Below are 16,898 nucleotides of genomic sequence, written 5' to 3'. Positions count from 1 at the left end.
CGATTATGAAGAGACGTATTCCCCTGTTATGGATGCTATAACGTTCCGTTATCTTATTAGTCTTGCTGTCCATGAAAAGCTTGACATGCATTTAATGGATGTGGTTACAGCCTACCTTTACGGCTCACTTGATAATGAGATATACATAAAAATTTCTGAGGGATTTAAAATGTATGACGCACATAATTTAAAGTCTAGAGAAATGTTTTCAATCAAATTGCAAAGATCTTTATATGGTCTAAAGCAATCAGGAAGAATGCGGTATAACCGCCTTAGTGAATATTTATTAAAGGAAGGTTATATAAATGATGCCATTTGTCCATGTGTTTTTATAAAGAAAATAGCATCGGAGTTTGTTGTACTTGCCGTATATGTTGATGACATAAACTTTATTGGAACTTCTACAGAACTCCAAAAGACAATTGATAATTTAAATAAGGAATTCGAGATGAAAGATCTCGGAAAGACAAAATTAAGTCTTGGTTTGCAAATTGAACATTTGGCAAACGGAATTTTTGTTCATCAATCAACCTACATAGAAAAGGTATTATAACGGTTTTACATGGATGGAGCACATCCATTAAGTACTCCGATGATTGTTCAATCACTTGATGTGAATAAGGACTCGTTCCGACCTCAAGAAAAGAATGAAGAACTTCTTGGTCCTGAAGTACCATATCTTAGTGCAATTGGTCCACTGATGTATCTTGCTAATACTACAAGGCCTGACATAACTTTTTCAGTTAGTGTCATAGCAAGATATAGCTCTGCTCCTACAAAGAGACATTGGAATGGAATCAAACACATATTGCGGTATCTAAAAGGGACTACCGATATGGGCTTATGGCAATGATTGCAGTCCCGATCTTGTTGGTTATGCCGATGCTGGATATTTATCTGACCCACACAAGGCTCGATCTCAAACATGCTATGTGTTTACATGTGGAGGTACTGTAATATCTTGGCGTTCGACTAAACAATCAATCGTGGCTACTTCATCTAATCATGCTGAGATAATCGCTATTCATGAAGCAAGTCGAGAATGTGTATGGTTGAGGTCTGTAATACACCTTATTCGAGATAAATGTGGTTTGAAGTGTGACAAACTACCCACAATTTTGTATGAAGACAATGCAACATGCATAGCTCAATTGAAAGGAGGATTCATAAAAGGAGATAGAACAAAGCACATTTTACCAAAGTTATTTTTTACACACGATCTTCAAAAGAATGGTGATATCAGTGTGCAACAGATCCGTTCAAGTGATAATATGACTGATTTGTTTACCAAATCTCTACCGACGTAAACCTTCAAGAAACTAGTGTACAAGATTGGGATGCGAAGGCTCAGGGATGTGAATTGATGCTCTCATCAAGGGGAGTTAATACGCGATGTACTTTTTTTTTCCTCACAAGATTTTGTCCCACTGGGTTTTCCTTGCAAGGTTTTTAATGAGGCAACCAAAAAGCATATTTCTAAACATGTGTACTCTTTTTCCTTCACTAAATTTTTTTTCTCTAATAATGTTTTAACAAGGCACATTATCTATGGACATCCAAGGGGGAGTATTATAAAAAATATCAAATTATGGTGGATGTCTACTCTTCCCCCATGATATTCATCTCAAATGCTTAATGACATATTCAATGACATATTTTTTATGTTTAATGACATATTCAATGACCCATTTTATTCACTTTTCATGCCTATATAAAGGCCTTGTAATAGATAGAAAAATACACTCAATTGAAGAAGAAATAAGAATCTCTCCTCTCTTTCTCTCTATATCTCTTAGCTTATTTTTTCTTGTTTCATATTGTTACTTTGAGTTATATTTTATAACACGTTTACTATTATGTTTGTGTTATAAATATATTATATTATGGATGTTCATTTAGTACTCCATTGTAAATAAGCTTCCTAAAGAAGCTTATCTATATGAGACTCCGCCGTAAATATATTTATCTATTTAGTACTCTATTGGAAATAAGTCTTCCGAAGAAGCTTATCCTTTCGGTACCCTGTTATGGATAAACATTACCCCCGGTAGAAGATTATCTATATCTGGTATAATAAACTTATCCTTTCGATACTCCGTTATGGATAAACATTACCCCCGGTAGAAGATAATCTATATCTGGTATAATGAGCTTATCTTTTCGGTACTCTGTTATGGATAAATATTATCCCCGGTAGAAAATTATCTATATCTGGTACAGTAGCAGCTTACACAACAGCTTGCAGAAGCAGCTTATGCAACAGCTTGCAGAAGCAGCTTACATAGCAGTTTGCAGAAGCAGCTTACACAGCAGCTTGCTTTTTTCTATAAATCGAGGAGATTTCAGTTCATTATGTACATAAGTTTGAAGTTTGAATAATATATCAGTTTCTCTCTATACTTGTCTTTACTTTATAGTCTTTATTTTATAACACGTTATCAGCACGAGACTCTGCCATCTCGAGCAAATACTTTGAAAGTATCAGAGGTACGAACTTTATTTTTCTAAATAATGTCAAATCTTTCTAAACTTGAATTTGTAGCCCTCGATATATCGGGCAAAAGCTACATGTCTTGAGTGCTTGATGCTGAAATTCATCTTGATGCGATGGGTCTGGCAGACACCATCAAGGACAAAAATCAAGCATCAAACCAAGATCACCTTGATGAAGGCTTGAAAATGAAATATCTCACTATTAAAGATCTAGTCATACTGTGGAACAATTTGAAAGATAGAGATGACCACCTCAAGATGGCTGTTCTTTCACATGCACGTTATGATTGGACTCGTCTAAGGCTACAAGATTTTAAATCTAACAGTGAGTATAATTCTGCTATGTTCAGAATTATTTCCCAATTGAAGCTATGTGGTGATAATATTACTGATCATGATATGTTGGAAAAAATTTTCACCACTTTTCATGCCTCGAATATGCTCCTGCAGCAGCAATATCGAGAGATGGGATTCAGAAAGTATTATGAACTTATCTCACATCTTCTTGTAGCCGAGCAACACAATGGACTATTAATGAAAAACCATGAAAGTCGGCCTACTGGTTCTTGTCCATTCCCCGAAGTGAATGAGACGAACTTCCACCAAGCTAAGTATGGAAGAGGACGTGGCCCCAGTCGTGGTCATGGCCGTGGTCGGGTAAGAAATACTAATCATGGTAATAATAATGCACCAAAGAACCCTCATCGCCACCAGCAATGGAAAAGGAAGGAACAAAGGCATGAAGCGGTGCAAGCAGCAAACGCAGAAAATGCATGCTATAGATGTGGAGGAAAAGGGTACTAGTCACGTACATGTCGTATGCCAACACACCTGGTTGAGCTGTGTCAAGCCTCCCTGAAGATGATAGAGAAAAATGTTGAAGCAAATTTTATTTCTAAAGATAATTTAGACTTCATGCATTTGGATTTAGCTGATTACTTTGCACTCCCGGAAGGAGAAACAAGTCATGTGATCGGTGATGAATCTGTAGAGATGTAAATATTTTAATTTTTGTTATTTGTAGTAGATAGTATGGTTATGTAATTATTGTACATAAATAAAAGTTATGCTTTGATAATGATGTTTACTATCATATTTATTTTGTTTATGTCATTTTGAAGAATATGGATAATCCTCAAATTATATTTGGATCAAAGACTAACCATGAAAATATTTGTGTAATTGATAGTGGAACAACTCATGTCATATTCAAAGATCATAAATACTTTTCTTATTTGCATAAGGAAAAAGCAAATATTTTAACAATTTCTTGTAATATAAGTTTGATTGAAGGCTCCGGAAAAGCCACTATATTTTTGTCTAAGGGAACAAAACTTATAATAGAAAATGCATTATTCTCCTCCAAATCCGAAAGAAACTTGTTGAGTTTTATAGATATCCGCCGAAATGGGTATCATGTTAAGACGATAGATGAAATGAATATGAAATATCTTTGTATTACAAATAATGTTTCTGGCCAGAAGTGCATTGTAGAAAAGTTACCAACTTTATCTTCTGACTTATACTATTCAAAGATTAGTACAGTTGAAGCACACTCTATAAACCATAAGTTTACTGATTCAAATATTTTTGTGTTTTGGCATGGTCGTTTGGGCCATTCTGGATCAATAAGGATGAAATAAATTACTGAAAATTCAAGTGGGCATCCATTAAAGAACCTGAAGATTCTTACAAATAATGAATTTTCTTGTGATGCTTGTTATCAAGGCAAAATGATCACTAGACCATCACCAATGAAGGTTGGCACTGAATCCCCTGACTTTTTAGAACGTATAAATGTGAATATATGTGGACCTATTCACCCACCAAGTGGGTTGTTTAGATATTTTATGGTCCTAATAGATGCATCTTCAAGATGGTCTCATGTGTGCCTACTATCATCTCGCAACCTGACGTTTGCAAAGTTATTAGCCCAAATAATTCGATCAAGGGTACAATTCGACTTTTAGGAAGTTCAACTTTTAGGTACTATTTTCAACACAACTTCAATTCTTTTCTTTTAGTTTCACCAAAATATCAAATACTCAATTCAGCAATTAAAATAATAAAGCTATATAAACTTGCTGCCAAATGGATTTAATGTCAAATTAAAATTGATCACCTTAAAAATGAAAGGTTATAGTACTACTACTACTTCTACAGCTAGACTCAATTTGGATCCCACTCCCACCCATGCCGAGGAATTGACACATCAATCGATGAGGTGGTCAAAGATGCAATATTTTTCTGAACAACTTTGTGAAGTACTGCTTTCTCTCTATAAAAAGAAAGACAAAAAGACAAAGAAAATACCAACTACAGCTCCTTGCTTCGACATGCCTGTTAGACTAACGACTTAACGACCATCTGTTAATTGTTATTGTTAGGCTGGCTACCTACCTAACTCACTAACGAAACCAGAAATTGAATAAAAACAAAACATAAATGATTTTGAATGAAAGTAATATCGATCAGTTGGAGAAACCCATTGTTTATACTACTATATTTTATGTTTTATTGTAAATTAGGAACTCTTAAGTTATCGATATCACTATAATAGTTCGGAGTAACATAGATGACCATTTGAATACATGTACATCTTACTAAGAACGGGAAAAGTGAAGGAAATTTTAAAAAATAAATCATACTAGAGTAAAGTTCATAATTATGACTAATGAGCAATTAACTAGCAAGTGTAGACGAGGAGGAAAAGAGGGCGACTAGGGAACATTATAAGTTGGCTAAGAAAGAGGCAAAGCTAGCAGTCACGACGGTCAAGACTGCAGCTTTTAGTCGTTTGAATGAGGAACTCGAGGGCCGAGGTGGGGATAAGAGGTTGTTCAGGTTAGTCAAGGCGCGAGAAAGGAAGACGCGTGACTTGGATCAAGTGAAGTGCATCAAGGACGAAGGAGGTAGAGTTTTGTTAGATGAGGGGCTTATCCGTCGGAGATGGCAGACCTATTTCCGTAGTCTCTTGAACGAGGATGGGGACAAGAGTATTGTACTGGGTGATTTGGAACTCTCAGGGAGTCGTTGTGACTTTGGGTATTGTAGGCGGATTAGAGTTTATGAAGTTGAGGGGGCTATGTGTAAGATGAGCAGGGGCAAAGCAACCGGGCCGAATGAAATCCCGGTGAAGTTTTGGAAGAGCGCGAGTAAGGCAGGCTCGGAGTGGCTCACTAGATTATTTAATGTCATTTTTAGAACGAAAAAGATGCCCGAAGAGTAGAGGTGGAGCACGATGGTTCATGTATACAAGAACAAGGGTGATATCCAAAATTGCAATAACTATCGGGGTATCAAGCTGCTTAGCCATACTATAAAAGTATAGGGGAGAGTGGTAGAGCTAAGGGTGAGGAGGAGTGTATCTATTTCCGAGAACTAGTTCGGGTTTATGCCGAGGCGTTCGACTACAGAAGCCATCAACCTTGTTAGGAGATTGATGGAGCAGTATAGGGAGAGAAAGAAAGACTTGCATATGGTGTTCATCGACTTAGAAAAGACGTATAATAAAGTTCCGAAGGAGGTTTTGTGGAGATGTTTGGAGGTTAGAGGTATACCAGTTGCCTACGTTAGGTTGATTAAGGACATGTATGATGAAATAAAGACCCGGGTGAGGACGGTGGGTGGGAACTCAGACCATTTTTTTGGCTATGATGGGGTTGCATCAGGGGTCGGCACTCGACCCTTTTTTGTTTGCTCTCGTGATGGACGTACTGACGCACCACATCCAAGGGGAGGTGTCGTGGTGCATACTATTTGCAGATGATATTGTATTGATTGACGAGAAGCGAGACGGTGTGAATGCGCAATTAGAGGTGTGGAAGGCAGAACCTGGAATCTAAAGGTTTCAAGTTGAGCAGGACCAAGACAGAATACTTGAAGTGTAAGTTCAGTGGAGAGACTCAAGGAGGGGAAGGTGAGGTGAGGCTGGACTCGCAGGTCATCCCTAGAAGAGGGAGTTTTAAGTACCTTAGGTCTATTATTCAGGGGGATGGGGAGATTGATGAAGATGTCACCCATTGTGTTGGGGCGGGATGGATGAAATGAAGAGTCGCTTCGGGTGTTTTATGTGACAAGAAGGTGCCACCAAAACTTCAGGGTAAGTTCTACAGAGTGATGGTCAGACCAACGATGTTGTATGGGGCTGAGTGTTGGCCAGTCAAGATCGCTCATATCCAGAAGATGAAGGTAGCAGAGATGAGGATGTTGAGATGGATGTGCGGGCACGCTAGGTTAGATAGGATCAGAAATGAGGTTATTCGCGATAAGGTGGGTGTGACCCCTATTGAGGACAAGACGTGGGAAGCGCGACTTATGTGGTTTGGTCATGTGAGGAGAAGTTGCATAGACGCCCCGGCGAGGATGTGTGAGAGGTTGACATTGGAGAGCCTACAGAGAGGTAAGGGTAGGCCAAATAAGAGGTGGGGAGAGAGGTGATTAGGCAAGACATGGCGCAATTTCAGGTAACCGAGGACATGACCCTTGATAGGAAGGTATGAAGGTCGAGGATTAAGGTAGTAGAGTAGGTAATCTAGAGTGTTCATAACAGTAATATTGGCACGCAGTCTCGCTTTCTGTTGGTAGTAGATTTTTATGACTAACCGTTGTTTTCTTTCATTGTTGATCACCTTACTGTCTTGTTGTTTTTATTCTGCTTTTATATGGCTTTTTTGTATTGTCCGTTCTTGTCTATATTTTCATTAATGTAGTGCTTATGCTTTCCTGAGTCGATGGTCTATTGGAAATAGCCTATCTATCCTCACAAAGGTAGGGGTAAGGTATGCGTACACACTACACTACCGACAATATCAGCCCCTTTGAGTAGTCTGATCGTCAACGGATTTAGACAATAGGGTTCTACATAAATCCCTCTTGGCATATTTATATGCTATCGCTGTATTTAAATAAATTGACATGTTCAAATATTAGACATCAGACGTGGAAGGATAAGTTTCCAATCTATCTATATTAGGAATTGGACTTGCTCTTACAATACTATTTGCATCAATCTCTTGTTAGATTACCTAATACGGCGATCTAGATATAGATATATCTTGTTATCTTGATTACAATTGTATACTACTTATCAACATGCACTTGTTTATTCCATGAAATAAATAGAGGGAGTAGTGGTAATTTGTTTTTACTTGGTGTTTGTTACCCGTACGGAATTCTTCTGTTTCGCAGTATGATTTAATTCGAATTCAAATTGGGAAATCTCACTATAAAACCTAAAATTTTTAGGGTCATTTGGTAGGATATATTAAGGAAAATAATACATGTATTAGTTTTGATATTATTAATTCCTTGTTTGATAGTGTTTTTCAATCTATAGTATAACTAATATATATATTAATTATATATCATATTCAATACTATTCTTATAAATTATAATATTATAATTTTTACGTAATATATAAAATAAAAATAAAATTACCCTTTCAAAACCTTTTTCAACTCGCGTGGAATGCATTTTTGTAACAAAAAAAATGTTTAAAAAAAATTATGCAATGAGTATTTAAGAGGCGCAGGAGTAGGAGGTGGGTCATGTTCCCATAAAACAATGTGCGCGTCAAAGGCAAACCATGTCACTATAATTACGTCGGCCTTCAGCCATGTCAGCTTGTCTTTGTAGTTTCATCAGTTCAACTACTGAATATTTTTATATTAATTCTTTTTTGCTACTACTCTCTCCTCGGATAAATCTTTAGACATCGTACTCTGTTTATTACCCCAACACATGAATTTGCCAGCTATTTCATATGCGCATGCCAACTCAGATTTCACTGTATCATTATTCATTACTCACTTTCCCCTTTTTCCTTTTTCTTTTACATGTTTGACAGTAATTTATCTTAATTATTTATTTTCCTTATTTCCTTGCTCTCATTTATGTGACCGGACTTAGGAGTATCATTTACTTTGACATGGAACTACTGTAATTAATTTATATCTTTCAAACGAAGCATAAAATGTTATATATTCCCCTGTTTTAATTTATAGAAAATTATATAAGATGATATACCAACAGATTACTGTCAAATATTTTGGATTATTTCAAATAAAACCAACCTCATATAAACTGAAACAAATGAAATATTATCCTACCCTTTTGACCGGTCAACTGACCCAAAATGTTAACATTTGACTCAAGTTTAGCTTTCTATTTGGAGTTTAGTCTACTTGCACTTTATAATTAGGTACTAAGCGATAGTTTGATTGAGAAACAAATTATATTATAATTAATTATTTCTGAATTAAATATTCTAGAATTAGTTATCTCACCTTCCCATAAGATAAGAAACACTATAATTCCGGAATTAGTTATCAAAAAAAACTTTTCAATCAAACATTAATAAACTCGACTCAAATTTAATTTCAAAATTAATTATACTTTATACCTAGCACGGAACTAGCCCTAATATACTCTATTGGTACAGCATTTTTTTTCTTGAAGTTTAGGACAAAAAAGTTGGAGGTAAGAACCTTTCCGTTAGATCTTTTATTTTGATTGATGAGGCGTTTGAACGTTATTATCAGAAGAAATCTAAAGATTACATTGCTCTTTCAAAAAGCAAAAAAAGAAAGAAAAAAAGCAAAAAAGGTTTCCTTCTAAAGCCACCAAAATAAAATCCCATACTTCCTCTCTCACGCTTTGTTCCCAAACATACCAGATCCCCCGCCACCATTTACGCCTAAATGGACCCACCTCCGCCGGCTCCGCCGTCTACCACCACGGATTCCCTCTTGGACCTGCCACCTCTTCCCACTTCCACCGCCAAGGTCCGCCTTTTATGCAGCTACGGTGGACATATAGTTCAACGTCCCCACGATAAATCCCTCTGCTACGCCGGCGGTGACAACCGTGTCGTCTCTGTTGACCGTCGTACCACCGCCGCGTCCCTATCCGCCCTTACTGCCCATCTTTCCCGTTCCCTTTACGGCAACCGTCCGTTTTATCTCAAATACCAGCTCCCTAACGAGGAACTTGACTCTCTTATCTCTGTCACAACCGATGAGGACTTACAGAACATGCTTGAAGAACACGATAGGATCACCTGTGCCTCTGTTACATCTTCCCGTATCAGATTATTTCTCTTTCCTGTAAAGCCTGAATCCTTAGGCTCGGCTTTACTTGATTCCAAAGCGGATTCTTGGTTTTCCGATGCTTTGAATAATACCCGGATTGCTAGAAGGGGCCAATCGACTGATTCGGGTTTTGTGAATGAGCTTATCGGGTTTGAAAATATGGGTGGGTCTAATTCTGCAGAGGGTCAGAGTGAAAATATGAGTGCCAAGCAAGGATTGGAGTTTGGGGGTGGTTCAGTGCCCGAGTCTTTGGTTTTGGAGACTAGCTCATCTTTTGGTTCGACCAGTTCTTCCATTTCAATGTCTAATTTGCCTGCTATTGGAGTTCAATCAGAGGATGGTGGTGCCAATTTGCAGGACAAAAGGGTTAGAGTGCCCTCATCAGCTTCATTAGAGAGGTATTACTCTTTTCCTTTTCTTTTTTCTTTTCGATGTTAGCTTGTTATGCTATTGGAATCATTGAGAGTATGTAGGTTAACAAAAGTTTAGATCTTTGGTTGACCTAGTGGTCTGATGGACTGAATTTTGCGCCCAATACATGTGATGTATGAGTAGTCTCGTTTCGGTTGAGTTCTACTTTGCCCGGTGAAAATTGAGGAGATGTGATGCGATGGATGGAATCCCTCCACCCTTAACCAAACCCTTGGAATGGAGTAATTCCTGGTAGGAAATGCTTCCCCCTAATAATTAGCGGGCAAATCCGGATTAGTCGGGCCAATGGTACCAGATAAGAGATAATAAGGTGCTGAGAAACATATTGATTTATATTTTTGACTTACTAGTCATCCCTTTCTCCCAACAAGAGAAATAGAAATAAAAAAACTCCCGGTGAATGCTTTGGCGTGTAATCTAGGCTGACAGGCTGCTTGTGTGGTTACTGTAGTCGTATGAGTTGACAGTCTGCACTTCCCTGAATTGCATTCAATCTATTCACTCTAATAAGTCTTAGTATTTTCCTCTTTATTACTCCAATTAAGGGACTTGTAACGTTCTCTTGAGCTTTTGAATCTATCTGCTCAAGACAGTGGTGGCTTTTTATTGATTTCTTACTGGGAATACACTAATGAAAAGAGGAAACAAAGAGAAGGCAATAGTCTTCAATTCGGAATCTAGATCACCCGGGACCTAACACGGGAAATAAGATGCATGGATTTATTTGGATCTGGATCCATATTCCTTACCTTCAGTTATACTGATTGCCTCTAAATCTGTACTTATGGGCTTCATATATGGTTTATTTCCACAGTGATAACGGTGTTGGAAGTACTGGTTTTCAACCTAAAGTTGGAATTCATCAAGAGCAACTCGTTCAAGTGGTGTCCACTATGGCCTCACACAGTCTTATTGAAGTAGAAGGCTCCATGGCAAATCCCTCTCTCATTCAGACGCCAAACATGGTTCAGGTTTCTGGATATCAGCTACCTCAGACATTGGATGGTAAGCAGCCCCAACAAGGCATGCAATATGTTCATGGTGGTGCCTGTTATGTACCTCACTATCCTAGTGGTCCATTGCCAGTATCATCCTGTTATCCGTTTTATCAGCTTCCCATGCAGCAGCCGCAACAAAGTCCTTATCCATTGAATCAACAATACCCAATATACTTAGTTCCTGTGCAGCCAATGCAATCCCAGAGTATGCCGGTGCAGCCAAACATTAATCATACAGCAGTGATTGCCCCCAGTCGGCCCCCCTTGCATCGGCAAAGTGTCATGACCCCTCCATCAATAGTTTATAAGGAGGTTATGACGGCTCAATCAGTACCTGAGTTGGGTTCTAAAGTTTATACAACAGTCCCAGCAGCAACACCACCCATTAATGCACTTTCTCAGACTCAGCAACACTATACTTCCCCTCCTGAGCCACAGCTTAGTTCCCAACCTATCTTAAATGCATCAGTTCCTGCTGCAAATGATGCAAATGAGATTGAGGATGATCTTGCATACAGTCAGATATATAAATCTCAGCCTCCTCCACCTGCGTTCATTTCCCAGTGTCAAACCATTACAAAGGGGGCAACAGTATTACTTTCAGAGTCTTCAATGCAGCTGCACAGTAACAATGTGATGAACCAGGCACCATCACATCCTCAGTGAGGCTGTGAAAAGAAGAACAAAAGTTTTGATAGTGGTTCATCTTTTCTTATAGTTCACAACTTTTAAAATCTATTCTTTCATCTTGTTTGAGGCACATAAACCATAAGCTTTTCTTGTGCAATTTGTTTGTCTCTTTATATAATATTTGGTAGAACTTCCCCATACACCGAGCGCATCCCAACCAAAAAAAGAAAGAAAAAGAAAAAAAGGAAATTTAGAAATTGGTGAAGACTGAAAGTTTTGGTTTGTATGTGTCATGATATACGTTATTACAGTGTTTTTTTACCATCGGTATTTTGTCTGATAATGGGTAACTTTGTACTCTCAACTGTTGTGTGCTAAATGAATAGCCATCTGATAAATTGAGTTGTTTCCTGATTAATGTCTCTAAGAATGGTTAGAGTGTTAAGCGTAGTTCTATGTGGACCGGAACCTTAATGTGGTGCTCTTATTCAGGAATATAGTTGCATTGAGTTCATTATTGTTTCTTATTGTATTCCTTTTTGCAAGTTGTTTACCTCAGTAGATTCAGTGCAAAACCTAATGATACTATTCTGTAGTTCAGAACTAAAAAATTTATTGTTCTTTAAAAGGCCGACTAACTCCTCATCTACAAGCCCCAGCAGGCAAGGAGATGAACTGTTACGTTTAAAACCTTAGTTTCCATGCCCTGGAAATGGGAGTCTGCTTGTGGATCTCTCTTTCTCCTGTATTAGGTGTTTTCTCACCCTGCTGTTGAAGGCTTGCCTTTGGACAAGATGCAGGTCATTGCACAGAAGCATGGTTTGGTTGAGTTGTGTGTGAAATATTCCTCCTTTTGAGATAACTGTCTGTGCTGTGTATCACGAGAACAAGAGGGCATATATGACAGAGGACATATATTCAAGGGTGTATGAGTAAAGAAAGTGTTTACTTGCAAAATTCATCTTTTATAAAACGGTTCAGAAGTTGAAGCAGGCTTCTTAAGATCACTGAAGCAATATCAGAGGGTTGCGAATGGCGCACCACTGACCACACTGCTGGCTTCGAGGAACTTTGCTGCAATATAACGACAACTTTCCCTGGTGGATTTAAACTAAAATCTGCATTTTTGTCCAAATGATGGTAACAACAGTAAAACAAGTAAAATTGGGTGATGTCGGTTTCAATGTAAAGACTGAAGTTTCACTGTCTTGGAGCTAATTCCCTAAGGGCCTTCTCATGTGAATTTCCTTGAGAGTGTCCTCCTTAGTATCGCTCTGACTAAATCAGGACGAACAAGCCATCCATCAGAGAAGACATTCAGAGACTAAAAACAGAAGGATTTAGTGGGACATAATCTCATGCATCAGAAAACTTTGGCAAATATTTGCAGCTGCAATAATATAGCTTACAGGCTCTCTTCATTGCTCTTGCTATTAAATAACTTAGCTATGTTTGGCATTACCTTTCTTCTTCTCCTAACCGCAAAGGAAGCCGCTCTAGATGTTCGAGGTGCAGGAGATGTTGACTTTCTGAACTTAGCTCGTCTTGCTGGTGTCATTTTTCCACTTATTGAGGTGGAGTTTGTACGTAAACCGTTCTGAGATTGTTCCAGGTTTGTTTCATTTATCTCCTCCCATTTCTGCAACTGCATATCAACCAATATCTTTGCAGAAGGTGAATACTCCATTTTTGGGCCATTTTGCTCTTCTTCCATCTTAAGCTCTCGGATTTCCTCTCTGGTGACCTCTGTCTTCAGTGAGATCTCCTTTTCACTGGCTTGCAAAGCTTTTATCCAAGCCTGAGCTGCTGCTACTTTTTTATCAGCAATTTCAACTGCCTGTGCTGCACGTCCCGTTAAGTACTCATACTCAAATCTTGAAATAGTTATTGAGCTTCCCCTTGAAGCTGATGCCCTACTTTTCATTGTAATCTCAACAAGCCTCTTTAGATTGTTTAGGACAGTAGCTTCTGATAATTTGATGGTTTCAAGCTCTTGTAGTGCAGCTTCCCATTTTTCCTCGGCCAAGAGTGTTTCAGATTCTGTTTTCTGAATTTCTTCTTTCACTTTTGCAGCTTCCTCAGTTGCTGTCACCCTTTCTTTCTCAGCTTCTTCAGTTTCATTTCTCAACTGTTCTAGAGTGAGGGATAAACTTGAAGCAATAGAGCTTGCTTTTCCTTCATTGTCTGATGCAGCTTCCAGTTTAGCCTTTGCCCTCAGAAGCTTCGCGTTCAGGTTCTGAATCGTCAAGTCGGCTTTGTTTCCTTTTTTCTTTAATCGAGCTGATTCCTCAGAGATGCGGTCGAGCTCATTCCTCACGATGTCCATTGAAGCCATGAACTCAAAGCTGCCTCTTTTAACGGAAGCTAATTCCTTCTTTGCTGTCTCCAAGTCTTCTTTCAATGACTGCAACAAAGATAAGTCTTTTTCCAGGAAATCAGGTTGGATAATCAAGCTCTCGTCTTTCTGAATCCATCTGTCCATTTCCTTTACTTGCTTCAATTCACTTTCCAAAACTTGGACATCTGAAGTTGTCAAGGCCAGTTTTTCTTGTAGCTCTTGTGATCTCTGAATTTCTTGGACCGTGTCATTCATTTTCTTCCTGTTCTCCTCCATTGCTGCTGAATGTTTCTCTGCGTCTTCCCTTCTTTGAGCTTCAATTGCTCTGAATTCTTTAATGGCCTCTATTCGAGCCAACTCAACTAGCACAAGCTCTTCGTTAAGTTCCTCAACCTCCTTCCTTAATGCATCTACTTTGCTTGAAAAAGATTGCATTTTCAAACTAGAGGCTTCTATTTCTTGCTCTGCTCTTCTTTTTTCCTCTAACATGGAAGCCATATCTTGTTTAAGCTTAATCAGTTGTTCTTTTGCATTTCCCAACTCTGTTGTTACTTTGGAATTCTGAGGGTTGCTAATAGCCATACCCCAAATTCCTCCTCTTTTTGCCGTCTTTAGTTTCTCCAAGTCTTTATTCCTGTCATTTAGTCTTGAATTTAACTCTTCTATCCGTGAAGTTAGCTCTTTCACCATCTTTTTCGCGTCCAAAAGTTCAGATTCTGCTTGGGATTTTTCTGCCTCTGCAACTTTTCTGCTCTCACCGAGTCGCCCCATGTCCCTTCTTGCTATGTGAAGTTGGCTCGTTCTTGGATATGGCTTCTGATAAGATTATGCAAGATTAAGGTTAGTTCACCAAGAAAGACTCAAATGATGCTGAAAGGTGAATGAAAATTGGGTGAAAATATGTCGTCTACCTCTAAAGACTTCATAATTGAGGATTGGTTCTGTGCAGATTTTCCTTCAAGAACCTTTCCTTTGTACAAATTAATGGCTGCTTTAACAGACCCTAAGGTCTCTTCCATGGAATTCTTGTCCTTCCCTATTCAACTTCTCGACAATTTGCATCAGCAGAGAACTCCCACCTTAGATGAAGCTCTGGCTATGCAATATAACAAGGAGAGAGTAACATCAGAGCATGTTTTACCTGGAAATAGTTGATGGAAAAGACATCAGAAAATGGTTTATCAGGTGAGATGCTGTAATTGCCAGTTTGGAACAGGTGTTATGAGCTCCATAAAAAACCCATGAAATAAAAGAAAAAATAAGAAGATGGATAAAGCTGTTGATGATTGGCTGCTGTTACAAGCAGGAATCTTGTCTTTTCCCAACAACCAATCCACTGGCACGAAATGATATTAACTTTTTTAAATCTTTTTTTCTTCTTTTCTTTTTATAACCCTTTTACCCAAATCTTTTTTTCTCTTTTCTTTTCTTGTTTTTCTAGTCGTGGTGTTTGTCTTGTCACGTAATCCTTGCCTTGCTGCACGTCAAAAGTCCACAGGAAGATGATTGACTCTTCTTTACTAGATACGTGCCCACATAATTTTATTTCTCATAATTTGAAAGTCTCTTTATAGCTAACTAATGTACGTGTTTGCAATAAATTCGTGTAGAACAATAAAATTGCAATCACAAATAATTATAAATAAAAAATAATTTTATTGATAAATATTGAGGGTTCAACTCTGTTTATTTCTTAATTCTTTCTTCCGATTTGTTATCCGTAATTTGAGGGCCTTAGCGGCGTATTCCTTGAACGTAGGATGATATGCATCTCCTCGATCTATTTGATTATCAAGAAGCATGTAGCAGCACTCCATTCGGATCTTGAATGTTGCTAGAACTTTGAGTAAGACATATTTGACATGTTGCAGCATGACATATTTGGATAGTATATTTGATCTCTTTGTGCATATTCCGAGAGTTGTAATTGTTGAGATGATCTCCATTTTTTAAGATATTCTTTAAGGGAATATGTAACCCTTTTTATAAGAGTGACCTAGGGTTAGGGTAGAGTAACCTCCAAGTAATCCTAATAGACTCCTAAAATTTCAAGAGTCGTCTTGTAGTATCTTGAATTTAGTATTTAAGTTGATCCGTTAAAATTTTGATGTCTACGGTACGTACGTATATACTCTTGAGCTATCAAAACTACTCCAGAAGTCCTTTTCAAAATTTCTAAACTAAACAGCTTTTCAAGTGGTGTTTGGCTGAAAGTATTTCTTCAAAAAAATTGAAGAAAAAAAAAACGACCATTTCCCTCAACAATTTTAACAGATGCCACAAATAAGAAGTTGGGCGAGATTTAAGAAGCAGGGGACCAATGTTTCAAGGCAGAACAAATGCATTTGCTACTATTCAAATATTAAGGTGCATGAGTGGCCACATCGTTAGATCCTAAACCATATGGATAAAGAAGATACTTCCTGCGCATCATTTTATGAGAGGACAGTCCGGTTTCATGCATCGTTCCGGAAAGGGCCACACTCCAAATGGATGTGATATAGACAGTCTACCTTAATACAATCATCAATGACTGACTCCACGGCTCGAACATGTGACTTATAGATCACACAAAAACAACTTTATCGTTACTCCAAAATTCCCCTTCCTCCGTATTATTTTATATGACGGTGTTTGATTGGACTCTAAAATTAAGAACTAAAAAAAGACTTTGGTGTATATCAAAAATACACATTTTTATGGCTAAATAAGAACATATGATTTAGAATAAAATGAAAATTTTAAAATCAAAGAATTTTCAAATTAAAAAAAGTGTCATTCTTTTTTTATCGGACTAAACAAAAGGTATAACATAAAATGAAACAGAGGAGTACTCAATTTTATATTTCAATGTCCTAACACTACATTTGATCGTGGAACATAGGGCGTGCTCGATTTACACTTTAATGTCCCAA

General features: G+C 37.9%; 2 protein-coding genes across 2 annotated transcripts; one reads left to right on the top strand and one right to left on the bottom strand.

Moving 5' to 3' along the window:
* The first annotated feature begins 9,064 nt into the window (after positions 1 to 9,064).
* On the top strand, positions 9,065 to 11,781 carry LOC107821018 (protein PAL OF QUIRKY). The gene is made up of 2 exons (XM_016647408.2): positions 9,065 to 9,983; positions 10,832 to 11,781. The coding sequence occupies exons 1-2, from the start codon at positions 9,196 to 9,198 to the stop codon at positions 11,679 to 11,681; spliced, it is 1,638 nt and encodes a 545-aa protein (XP_016502894.2). The 5' UTR covers positions 9,065 to 9,195; the 3' UTR covers positions 11,682 to 11,781.
* A 987-nt stretch (positions 11,782 to 12,768) lies between these two features.
* On the bottom strand, positions 12,769 to 15,470 carry LOC107821017 (protein PLASTID MOVEMENT IMPAIRED 2). Its single transcript, XM_016647407.2, has 2 exons — positions 14,895 to 15,470; positions 12,769 to 14,799 (listed from the first exon to the last, which is right to left on the bottom strand). The coding sequence occupies exons 1-2, from the start codon at positions 15,000 to 15,002 to the stop codon at positions 13,051 to 13,053; spliced, it is 1,857 nt and encodes a 618-aa protein (XP_016502893.1). The 5' UTR covers positions 15,003 to 15,470; the 3' UTR covers positions 12,769 to 13,050.
* Between the last annotated feature and the right edge of the window lie 1,428 nt (positions 15,471 to 16,898).

Source organism: Nicotiana tabacum, chromosome 17, assembly GCF_000715075.1.
Source record: "Nicotiana tabacum cultivar K326 chromosome 17, ASM71507v2, whole genome shotgun sequence".
NCBI lineage: Eukaryota > Viridiplantae > Streptophyta > Magnoliopsida > Solanales > Solanaceae > Nicotiana > Nicotiana tabacum.
The sequence above is the reverse complement of the archived record's forward strand: the minus strand, read 5'-3'. Positions and strand labels throughout refer to the sequence as shown.

Coding starts and splice junctions, on each gene's coding strand:
- LOC107821018 (XM_016647408.2), top strand. CDS start 9,196: ATGGACCCACCTCCGCCGGCTCCGCCGTCTACCACCACGGATTCCCTC. Junction 9,984..10,831: donor TCATCAGCTTCATTAGAGAG/GTATTACTCTTT, acceptor TTATTTCCACAG/TGATAACGGTGTTGGAAGTA.
- LOC107821017 (XM_016647407.2), bottom strand. CDS start 15,002: ATGGAAGAGACCTTAGGGTCTGTTAAAGCAGCCATTAATTTGTACAAA. Junction 14,800..14,894: donor CAATTATGAAGTCTTTAGAG/GTAGACGACATA, acceptor TAATCTTATCAG/AAGCCATATCCAAGAACGAG.